The sequence below is a fragment of the Calonectris borealis genome, chromosome 2 (genome assembly GCF_964195595.1).
Source record: "Calonectris borealis chromosome 2, bCalBor7.hap1.2, whole genome shotgun sequence".
Classification (NCBI taxonomy): Eukaryota; Metazoa; Chordata; class Aves; order Procellariiformes; family Procellariidae; genus Calonectris; species Calonectris borealis.
This window is the reverse complement of record NC_134313.1, coordinates 107,174,226-107,186,385: the sequence shown is the minus strand read 5'-3', so window position 1 is coordinate 107,186,385 and position 12,160 is coordinate 107,174,226. Positions and strand designations below refer to the sequence as shown.

At 39.8% G+C, this 12,160-nt stretch overlaps 1 protein-coding gene across 12 annotated transcripts in view; it reads left to right on the top strand.

Moving 5' to 3' along the window:
• Window positions 1-12,160, top strand: part of NFX1 (nuclear transcription factor, X-box binding 1) — a 71,235-nt gene that overhangs the window by 47,390 nt on the left and 11,685 nt on the right. For 4 of the 12 annotated variants that reach the window (XR_012672537.1, XR_012672539.1, XM_075142898.1 and 1 more), the window contains 2 exons: window positions 5,188-5,254; window positions 10,997-11,142. The exons of 1 other annotated variant lie outside the window; for it this stretch is intronic. Coding sequence is in view for 4 of the 11 variants with exons in the window: in XM_075142898.1 (XP_074998999.1) it covers window positions 5,188-5,254; window positions 10,997-11,142 (213 nt within the window). In the remaining 7 variants the exon portion in view is untranslated. Of the gene's footprint in view, window positions 1-667; window positions 4,859-5,171; window positions 5,256-10,996; window positions 11,143-12,160 lie in introns of those variants that run through there. 7 more of the 12 variants (XR_012672538.1, XR_012672540.1, XR_012672542.1 and 4 more) reach the window with 6 other exon arrangements.

Genomic DNA, 12,160 nt, shown 5'->3' with positions numbered 1-12,160 from the left:
CAATCTTACTTTCCTGTCAGCCATTCTCTACCCATAGTGCAGTGTTCATCTTTCATGAACAGAACTGACCAGAATCATGCTCTGTATTCCAAATGGTCTAACAAATACCTTGAAAAGTAGCCTTAATGCTTCCACACTTCTCTGTAAAAATACCTCTTCTCGGTCATGCTGCGATTTTACTTGCATTTCCTTTGTAGCCACTTTATATTGGTAACTCATGATAAACTAATACACCCAGGCTATTCTTACTGATCCACCGCTTAAAGCAAAAGTTTTTGTTAGTCCTCAGGTCAATGACTTTGCACGTTGAATTACTGGATTTCATTTATCTAATCTTCAAGATAAGTGAGTTTCTCTGTGTGTTAACATATCTCTCTTTACATGAGCAGCAATCTGCAATTTGTAAAGCTATGGCTTTGTGAACTTACTTCCTTGACTGCTCTTGATGATCTTTTATCTCGGCAGTCTTGCAAAAGATATGGATTTCCCTCAAAGTGGCAGGATCTGCAAAATGTATCTGTTACAGTAATTTTTTTTTGAGGTAGCTCAGCATTCTGTATAAGTCTTGACAGATGCATTTATTCTTGCTTGAGCAAGTCACTTCAGTAATGCAAGAGTTCAGGGCTTGAGAAAACTCCTGATTTTGAGCTGTAACCTTTAATTACAGAACCCTAAAGCTCCAAGATGCAGTACAACTCCAGGTAGCAGGAAGAAGATGAGTAAGTGGAAGCATGCCAAGATAATATGTCTCCTTTGTAGGAGAGTGACAGGAGAAGGGAGCACCAAGAATAGTATGGTAGTGCTGCTGCATGCTGATCTTGCTAATGTGTTTGTCAGAATCTGACAAGGAGTCAGAAGAAAAGTCTCTACACCTTTACATGAGGAGATGCCCTGCTGTCAAGGGGAATCTAGTGTGGAGATTCACAACTGAGCACAGATCAGGGGATACAGATCCACGGGGTGGACACTTCAGCACTGACCTTTTTAAGAGGCTCCAGAAATAGACACAGAGAGCAAGCAAATGCTCAAGTTGGCCCGTTGACATGAAGTTGGATGTTGACAAGGATGGTGCTAAGGCTGCTATTTGATGAATTAATACTACTGGATAAGGAAGGGAGGACATCTGGAATATTTGGCCACATGGAGCTACACAGAAGAGAATTTTATTTTGTCACTGGCTGTGCAAGACCCCACAGCAGCTGTGTGGACCAGGGAAATCTCGGATCAAATGATTAAGTTTAGAGAGACACAGAGGGAGATGGGTCCTTTGTAGGCGTCTTCTTAGCCAGTCTTCCCAAGAGTTAACCCTCCACATGTTGTTGTAGACAATGAAGGCAGAGCCAAGCACTCCTGTGTGTGATCTGGCAACAGGAGCAGTGTACAGGTTTAGGGGTAGGAGACACCTTTGTAGCTTTCTTAAACAAGAACTGAAGGAAGGGGCAGTGAAGGCAGCTTCTCAAGCACATGACTGGCAAACTGCAAGCCTGGAATGTCAGTCACTTAGAGGCAAAATCTTGCACTGGCAAGTGTTGCAAGAATAAGCAGGTTTTTGGCAAAGGCAGCAAAATCTGGGCAAGGGAAAAAATACACAGCAAGAACTATAGTGGAAAAACCAAGCAATTAAGAACATTCTCATTAAGTAGTGTGGTTGAGAGGAACTGCAATGGCAGTAGGCCTGCTCCTGCTTATGTGCAATGCAAGGAGGGGAGGAGAAGCCTAATGTACACCATTTATAGACAACTGCACAGAAGAGACTTTCAAGTCCCACATTGCAGAATTTCAGTATACCCACTGTCAGATCAGATGTGTTTATTCTAAGAATCACTTCATTTCCTTACTGTACATTATTTTTCATTAAGTGTCTATCGCAGGTTAGAACATAGGAGCTCACAATGAGCAGTTAGCTGGTTGTTTGGCCATAACCAGCCATAAATAGCTTAATTGAAAGAATCGTGTGCAAATCATGATTTCTGTGCTAGTAAGCAATAACAATATTCCTTTTAAAATAAAACAACAATAAAACAACACATTTGGCAAAACTTGGAAAACTTATTGTAAGAGCTCAGATGAGTAACCCAAAAGAATTAAAAATACTTGAGAAAATACTTCAGTCAGGTAATAGATACTCATCAATATCCTGGAAAATTGAGACACTCCATTTGGTTTTGATAGGGCAGTATGAATTGTACATTGGTTAATTTGTAAATATACAAGCAAATTCCAGCTCAGGATGACCACAAATGAAATTCCCCAAACAGGATATGAGCAAGCTGATGAGACACCAAAACAATCAACCTAAAACTGCAAGACCAGAACCAGAGACAAGTACAGGTGAGAAATAAGCAGTAGCCGGTTCTTACTGTCCCTACTCATCCAGATATCCGATCAGGATCATACAGAGAAGTCTACTGAACCTGCAGGATGTTTTTTCATCTTATTGTGAAATAATTTATAACGGGCTTCATTTTCTTCCCCATCTTTAATGGATAGTTTCTGTTACCTTTGGCCTTTCAAGATCTTTGCTAACAGTCGAGCTTGTCAATGTTTCTTGGCAACTGCAGGCTTCTTTTTGCCCTTCAGTGAAGTGTGGGTTCATGCTTCTGTATCGCTAGGAATAAAGAGTATACTTCCTTGCATGTTGACCTGACACTCCCCTGCTCTTATGTCATGGCAGTCTAATGAGGTTTGCTCCCAAATTTGGAAAGGAAAAATTGCACACTGTCGAAAGGAGACTTTATTTTTTCTTTACTGTTTCATCTGGTGATATCAAAAGGAAGTTTGATTCTGTAAAGAAAATCTTACTTGTGCTTTGTCAGCCTTAGTAGCAGAGGAGTAAGCAGTCTGAAATACTGTTCTTCACTCTGAACATCTAGATACAGAAGATGCATCTTCCCATTGGATTGCCTCAGCTGTTCACTGATGCATCCAGAACTCTCTAGGGCAAATCCAGATGTTTGAGAGTACCTCCTTCAAAGGAAACTTTCAGATCAAGGAATATTGAAGTCTGCCATTTCCTTGAAGATTCCTCAACCCAAATTATGCTCCCTCAGTATCTTCTTGATGCTTCCAAAGAAAAAGCAATTGTTCTGTCTTTCCCCCATCTGCATTGGCCTGTCCTTTGTTGTTACTGTCTGAACAGTCTGTAGGTTGGGGCTCAGATCATCAGGTGGTTCAGGGTTGTTCCTCCATGAAGTTCTTCTATATGAAAGATTCTGGAGGTACAAAGCGTGCATAAAACACTTGCCTCACCTTTGAACACACATATGGGTAGTCACAATTCTGCCATTGTGTAGTATGTTACAAGCAAAAGGGAGTAAGGTCCCTTCTACTCTTTAGGGGGTCATTGGAACGAAGGACGTTAGGTGTTGCCCATGAAACTAGTTTCTGTACAGTTCATCTACTCCAATCCATCTCATCTTTTCCTACAGGGAAATAACATTCTCTTAATCAGTTGATTTCTGCTGCCGCCACCACCACCCCAGCCCTGTGCCTAGCATAGTATGCTTTCTGTTTTGTCTTCCTATTTGAGTACTTCAGTCTTGACTATCTTGGGATTTCTTGAGGCTGAGAGACATTCTAAGTATTTCTGAAAGAACTCCCACCTGATCGATTGCACTGGTGACTTCCAGTTGATAATTCTGTTTTTATAGGCTCCTGAAGAGTTAACTTTTTGAACATATCCCCCAGTCTGTGAGCTGGTTCCTCAATAGGTTTTTAAATATTACACATCAGGTGCTTGTGGACCCTCTCATTGGATTGTTGGTTCCATTTTTTTTCCTTACCTCTTATGATCACTTCACCTTGAAATTTGGGCATTCATCGCTGGCATTCCATTTGCTTTCTGACTCTCTCACGTTTAGCTCATCCTGAAGGGATCAGTGGTTTTGGTTGGGTTTTTTGTTGGCGTTTTTTTTTTTTGCGTTTTTTGGTTGGTTTTTTTTGAACCTGAGATTATTGCTGTAATATTCTTTCCAAAGCCTCATGCCGTGTGGGCTGACTCTGTATTTCATAGCCTAGGTGTCTGGAGGCCCTTTTCTTTTTAATGCTACAAGTTCAGGTCCTTTTTACAGTTCTCCCAATGTAATACTTTTCCGCTCTGAAGATCCAGGAGTTCTGATAAGTGCATGCAATGTCCATCCACTGTTACAAAACCTTGAAGGTTTTCCAGTGACGGGCTGAGTCCATCATACCAGTGATCAAGTGATGTTGGTAGCCGAGCTACTCAATGTTGCCATTTTGCATGTTTGCTTGAGACCACTTGATCTTGTGATGATACATTCACTTCAGCATCCAGAACTTTGGTAGGGCAACTACCAAAGATGGTAGTGCCTACTTTGGTAGGCACTTCTTGACTGATGAAATTCTGACATCATTCACAAAGTGGTGTTTTATTGGTATGTAATAGTGCCTATTTTTGAAGAAATAAGGTTATTTACTACTAACTAGCTTTGAGATATGGAATCTTAAGGTAGCCTTTTTTCCCCTTGGGGATGGTGCCCTAACAAATAACAACCTTACTTTTGGAGTTAGTTTACCTGCTTATTTAAGAACAGAGCACAAAGCTCACCCTTACGTGTGAAAGACTTGACCTACTGTGATTAAGCAAGGTAAAAAAAAAAATTTTTTTAAAATCCTTAGTATCTCATATCAAGAACACTTTGTTTGCTTGCAAGTAGCCTTACACTTCTTCTTTTGTTCTTATTAACTTGTTATGCTAGACGAGTTGAAGACCAAAGTCAGTGCACTTTTCCTCTGTCTTGGAAAAGAACTCCACTCTGTTTACCCAATCCCCATTTTTGTATCTAGTCATGTATTCTAATTAAGTAAATTGCCTTAATGACACGTAATTTAAAAACACTGAAATGGCAACTTTAAAATGTACATTATCCATTTGAAAATGTAGAATTGTATTGTCAGACAGTAGAGTTGTATCATAGAATTTTATGCTGCGTTCCAAGGGTTGAAGGGAAAATAATTCATGATTTTTGTAATAGTGATAACATACTAACTTTTTTTTTAATGTAAATAGTGTAATATATAAATCAAAATGTGCTCTCACTGCTGCTTCTGCTTCAGTCAATTGAGTTCTTTAATTTTGCTCTTATTGAAAATAATTTTATAAAAGATGAAGATACTGTATCTTTGTATGCTCTCTTGCCTCATTTACCTAGAACGCTGTTCTTGCAGGAAGGATTTAAAATTTGTCAGTGACATTGAGAAGGAAATGAGAATGCTTGTGGAAGCTGTGAATAAGGTCAGTATTCAGATATTCTGTATGACTTATTATAAGAAACAATTTTGTTTAGTTTGGGGAGAGTTTGATGTTACTAAACTTTGTTAATACTAATAGTTACGAGTTGACACTAGGTCTGTTTGGGCTCCAATAAAGTGCACATTTTAATTATAAATAGAACAAAATTTTTAGGAGACATAGTAGTTCAGGATTACTTTGGTGACAGCCAAGCTTTGTTTAAAGATTCAACCAGTGCTAGGCTTTAATGCATCACTGGATTATCATTAATTTTTGGGTCTCCATTAATAAAGTACTAATCATCAAAGATGGCGTTTAAAGGTTCAGACTTTGAGGAGGAAAGCCTAGATTCTTCTGATCCCTATGCCTTCCTGCATTTGCCAGTGTGTGAGGTAGTCCTCCTCCTTCTGTAAGGAGACTCGGATTCAGCCACAGTTGTTTGGCAGACTCCGGTATACCTAGAGAAGTTGATACCATGGGCACAATCAAGGTTTTTCAGTGAAAGCAGAATTCTGCCTTCAGGCCTGTCAGCTTAGCATACTCCTGGCTTGCCACTGCACCATGCCTGACCCAGATTACGTGGTTCGAAAGACAGTGTAAACCATACTACCCTCAGTTGCCCTTAGCTCGAGAAAGAGTTAACCTTCTGTAGAAAGCATTAATTTCCTTCCCTCTACCCCCTGAGGACAGTTACTTAACTTTATTCCTTCTTTTTTTATGTATAATGTTTCTTAAACAATCTTTGTGCTTGTCCGCCTGTCTAATGTTCTTGCCCATTGTTTTACACATGGGAATGAAAGTCTAAAAGGGGGCCATCTGTGTCTAATTATGTTCAGGCCCCTCCAACCTCAGACACTTGGTAATACATGCATAGAACAGTTGTTATCACCTAAAAATAATTTGCCCAATGTTGTGTTGCCTGTGGTTATCCTATTTTACATATACCTTTATATACTGCCTTTATTATAAACACATATGTACACAAGTATGTACACACGTATATATTTCTCTATATATGATAACTGCGTATACCAATGTATATGCCTATACTAATATCAAACCAAGATATGTAATATATATTAAAAAAAAGGGCAACCACAGGTCTTGAATTTGCAATATACAATGAATTAGTGACATCAAATATGACAGAACAAAAGAACCAGAGAGCTCAAGACCATCTCCAGTGCTTTAGTTCTCAGTAGTAACCAACTATTTGTTAAATAATGATCCTACAAAGCAGAGAAATGATGTCTGTTAAAGAGCATCTACACTGCAGAAGAGAATGAAAAAATGAAACCAAACCAGATGTGACAATCTGGTCTAAACCTAATCTGTCTGACCTAAAGGGAGAATTACCCAATGGTTACTAAAGCTTTTACCTTCATGATCAGGATGAACCAGTTAGGTCTACATTACAATTCAGTATCTCAAGGATCAGTTCTGCCCCATCCTGCCCCTCAGGCTGTTGGGAATTGCTATTCCATAAGGTACAAGAAGTCCCCAGAAGTCAGATTATATTTCAAAGGGGAAGAAATTTCTTTCTGAACACCAAAGGCAAGTGACACAAGCCTTGAAGCTTGGTATCCATATATTATAATGCAAATGCAGATAAGAAATCATTCTTATTTTATGAAGTCTTCAGTAGGCAAACCCAACTGTTACCTTAGGAGTTCCATGAAAATCTCAATGTTCTGTCCCTAAAAATTCTCTATTTAGAATTTACATATTAACTTTCACAAGGCTGTCAAATTCCTTCTTGAAATGGTTAGATTCCTGATTACCAGTTTTCTGTTTAGATGCCCATTCTAGGTCTGCATTATTCACATTGCTTACAAACTTCCTGTGCTTCTGCACATGAGCCATTTAGTAACAGTAGATTGACTTCTGCCCTGCTACACAAGGTTGTAGTTGTTTCACAGAATCATGGAATGTTTGAGGTTGGAAGGATCCTCTGGAGGTCATCTTGTACAACCCCCCTGCTCAAGCAGGGCCATCTAGAGCCAGTTGCTTGGGACCATGTCTAGACGGCTTTAGAGTATCAGTAAGGATGGAGACGCCACAACCTCCGTTGGCAACCTGGGCCAGTACTCAGTCATCTTCACAGTAAAGAGAGTGTTTCCTGATATTCAGAGGGAACCTCCGGTGTTTCAGTTGTCTCTTGTCTTGTCACTGGGCACCATGGAAAAGAGCCTGGCTCCATCTTTACATCTTCCCTTCAGGCATTCGTAGATGTTGATAATATCACCCCTGAGCCTTCTCTTCTCCAGACTGAACAGTCCCAGCTCTCTCAGCCTTTCCTCAATGGAGAGATGCTTCAGTCCCTTAATCATGTTTGTGGCCCTTCACTGATCCTCCAGTATGTCCAGCTCTCTCTCTTCTGGGTTCTAGGGAGCCCAGAACTGGACACAGTACTCAAGGTGTGGCCTCACCAGTGCTGAGTAGAGGGGAAGGATCAGCCTACTGGCAATACTTTGCCTAATGCAGCCCAGGATACCAGTAGCCTTCTTTGCCGCATGGGCACATCACTGGCTCATGTACAACTTGGTGTCCACCAGGACCCCCAGGTCCTTTTCTGCCAAGCTGCTTTCTGTCTGGGTGCCCCCCAGCATATACTGGGGTGTGGGGTTCTTCCTCACCAGATGCAGGTGCCACCCATTTCTCCAGCCTGTCAAGCTTGCACTGGATGGCAGCATGCCCCTCTGGCCTATCAGCCACTCCTCCCAACTTTGTGTCATTGGCAGACTCCCCAAGGGTACGCTCTGTCCCATCATCCAAATCTCTAATAAAGAACATGAAATGAACATCATGAAGATATTAAACAGGACTGGACCGAGTATGCAGCCCCGCTCCTTTCCCCCCAGGGTACACTGCTGGTTACCAGCCTCCGACTAGTCTTTTGTGCTGCTCATCACCACCCTCAGGGCCTGGCCATTCAGCCAGTTCTCAATCCACCTCACTGCCTGCTCACCCAGCCCCTACGGCAACAGCTTGAGGGGCTATAAGGCTCTTATGGGAGACGGTGTCAGAGGCCTTAATGAAGGCCAGGTGAAGACTAGCCACTGCTCTCCCTTCATCTACCAGGCATGTCAGTTCATTGTAGAAGTTTTTCAAGTTGGTGAAGCCTTGGTGAAGCCATGCTGACTACTCCTGAGGAGTTTCTTGTCCTCCGTGTACTTCGAAATGGGTTCCAAAATGAGCTGCTCCCAGGGATCGAGGTGAGGCTGACCAGCCTGTAGCTCCGTGTGTCCTCCTTGCCCATCTTGAAGATATAAGTGACAGCATGTGTGGAGGCCATGCTCTTGACTTTCTTTTCCTTCAAAATGGTGGAGCGTATGGTGTAAAAAGGAACATGTCCCTTGCACTGTAAAGTTAACCTGCTCTTCTACTCAATTATTCTTCTTGCACACCTTTTCTTTTTATTTCTGAAAGTCTCAGAGGCTTTATTTTCTCCCTTGTAAGAGTCATGTTTCATATTGCAACCCACAGGTATTTATGTTGTCTTGATCATGTCTCTGTACCTGGTAAGTGTTATCAGTGTTGCTCATTCAGGCCTGTGTCCAACCTGACCAAGTCAACTCCCCCTTTTTATGTAGCCAAAGATTGGATTAATATGTTAGGCATGGCATTGTGCAAGGAGACTGTTTATACTTGTGGTTCTTCTGCCATGACCCCTAAGTCCTCCTTATGCTTGAGTGTGTGTTCAGTTTGTTTATCATGACTCCTATATCCTTTCTGACTAAAGATGTGGCTTATTTTCTTTGTTTCTAGATGTAGAGCTTTGCTTACTTGTATTAAAAGTATTTTGCATGCTAGTCTATCAAGCATTCAGGTAGCTCTGCCTATATCAGTACTATGTCTTTCATACTGATTACTATTACTTATGCTTACACATTTCACTTTGACTTTTTTATTTTTTGCACTGTGCCTTTGGAAATACCAACTTCAGGTTGACTGAATGAATAAGTAATAAAAAGAATTTTTATACTTACAAGTTTTAGCATTAATATGGTTCAGCTGTATCTATCATTGTATGACTTTGCTTGCCTCATGAACATCTGTTCCCCTAGACTTATCAGTATGTACTCACCTAGCATAGCAGAGTTGTCATCGTTGATATATGTAAGCAGGCAAGACAGGAAACATTTATATCATCCAGCTCTGTCTGCCTATGGACAGAAATTCTGACATTTTTCTGAGCGTGGAACCATCACCACTTTTTTTAGAGCAAGCGCTACTAGTCATCATAAATAGGTACAGAATCTGTAGCATTTTCTTCATTTAAATGCTTGTCTATATGCTGGAAGTGTTGTAATAGGTGGGAGGATTATTACTGTTTATTGTTAAGTAAAGATTATATCCTGACAGCATGTGATTACCCTGGAGACTTATGGAAATGATTGACCACAGTTTCTGGTCCAGTTACTATTCATAACTTAGCTGTTTTACAATCTAGGAGGAGACAGATATTAACCCTCCATTTACACGGTAGCTACAATGTACCTCTGATGTGTATCTTGCTCTATTACATGTGGTTTTCTTTACATTAATTTAGGTGATCGATCTTTTGTAAATCCACATTGACTACTCCCAGGGACCTTCTCTTCCATGTACCTAAAAATGGGTTCTAAAAGGACTTGCTCTATGATTTTTTTTCCCAGGCTTTGAAGTGTAGCTGACCAACCTGTAGTTCTTAGGTTGTTTTTCTTTTGTTTTTTTTTTTTAACATAGTTGCAACAATTACCTTTCTCCAATCATTGGGTTCCTATCCCATTCTCTACAATCTTTCAGAGACGACAGAGAGTGGGACATCGTCCTGGTCTCTCAGCGCCCTTAAGTGCACTGCCTGCAGTCCCATGAACTTGTATAGGTTGGGATTTCTCTAGAAATCCCTGACTCAATCTTATTCTGCTACTGGTAGTTTGTCTTCTCCTGGAATCCCATCTGTAGACCCAAAGACCTAGAAGACTTTGTTAGGGACAACCAAGGCAAAAGCTGAAGCAGTGTCTTGAGTCCCTGAAGCAGACTGAAGCACTAAGTGTCTCATCCTCATCTGTATTTGCTGTTACAAAGTCACCCAACCCATTAGGATAGGGCTTACAGGCCCCTGCTTTTTTGTTTGTTCTTTTATTGTTTATATAGCAATCAGTGTCAAATCAAGCATTATCAGTCTTTGTTAACTGAAATTAAAACTACAATTTTGTTTTTATTTAATAAAAAGTCTATTGATGCCATTACATGGCAGATTTTGCAGATAAATAGCTTCTTTGGTAGAGGAAATGATAAATAAATCTGACACCTTCGTAGCTATCTGCAATATGTGCATTGTAAAGCCAGTCTGAAAAATGAAATTAGATCTGATTCAAAATCGGCAGATCATTCTGAAAAATAAAAATTCAGAAAAAATCATTTTATACTGCTTCTTTGGGATGTAAGTAGAATGGATACATTCAGGATTTGTATTTCAAACTTAAAAGATACATATGTATGTGGGTGTGTGTATACTTTGAGGTGATGGAAACAATAGAGAACACGTAATTTAATATTTGGGAAATAAACGGACATTTTCAGATGAGTTTTCTGTCTATACTGAGGTATTAACAATTTGTGGTACTAATTTTGTCCTGGCGGCAAAATTTTAGAGGTAGAAGCACTTTCTTTTTTCTTTCTTTCTTCCTCCTGACCCCTCCAAAGGAAAACTTTATGTTTTTTTCTTTTTTTTTTTTTAAACTTTTCTCTTGAATTCAGGGCAAGCATACAAAGAAGAGCCATTGTTACCCACCAATGAACAGAGATCACCGCAGAATCATCCATGAATTAGCTCAGGTTTATGGCATTGAAAGTGTGAGCTATGACAACGAACCAAAGCGTAACGTTGTTATCACTGCAGTGAAGTACGTAATTCATTATTGTTTTCAAATCTATTAACTATAGTTTAAATAATTGGATGTTTTTATCACTTACTCGAATGAGTTTATTTCCAATGCAATTTGCAACATGCAGTAACTTCCAGTAGAAATTTTTTTAAAGCAGTTTTTAAATTTATAATTTCATAGGCTTCTATTTCCACTAGTCAAGTAAATCTTCAGAGAAGAAAACCCAGTTAGAAATAAAAAAGCTAAGAAAAGATTTTGCAAGGCTGTTTTCCATTCATCTTAGCAGTAACTTTCTGTCTTTTTGCCACCAGCTATTTGATAAAGGTATCAAAGATAATAAATGCTATAAAATTTCATGAAAATTAATTGTTGAGTTGAGAAGTCATACCTAAATTTGCACCTTCTTTGAAAAAATCTGGTATTGGAACTTATTTGTTCTCCATCTATCATAACCTGCCACAGAGTATACTCCCTCTTTAGTTAATGGACAAAGAGGGAGCTGGAATTACTGCAAATTGAAGAGATTTCTAAGCAAAACGAAATATTTGGAGAAGACCCACAGAAGGCAGTTCATATTAGAGAAGGAAATGAAGGGAATGTAGCTGGGGGAAAAGCAAGGTGATTGCACTGGAGAATAGTATGGGAAGGCTTCCCAAATCAGCTATCAAGGCTTCCTTGATTCTGCTGCTCACTGAGCAGCATATTTAGTTTAGCACTGTCAAATTGTGGTTCTTGACAACCAGTTGTTTTAACTGTAGATACTGACTGTAGTTATAAAAAAACCTGTCACTTTCCATGCTACTAGAGTGCCATGAGCTGCTTCTGAGCATGTTTATGGGTTGATAGCTTAACTACAATCTTGATTCCTTCCAAGAGAGATGGAACACCACTTTGATACCCCTTTCTGTTTCTGTGAAACGATTTAAGATAGTCTTTGTTTCTAGTAAAGAAAGGTGAGGAAAGAGATCATATTTGAAAAAGCTGATTTAAGAAAAAGAAATAGTTAGGGGGGGCAGGATGAGAAATTAGGGAAGAG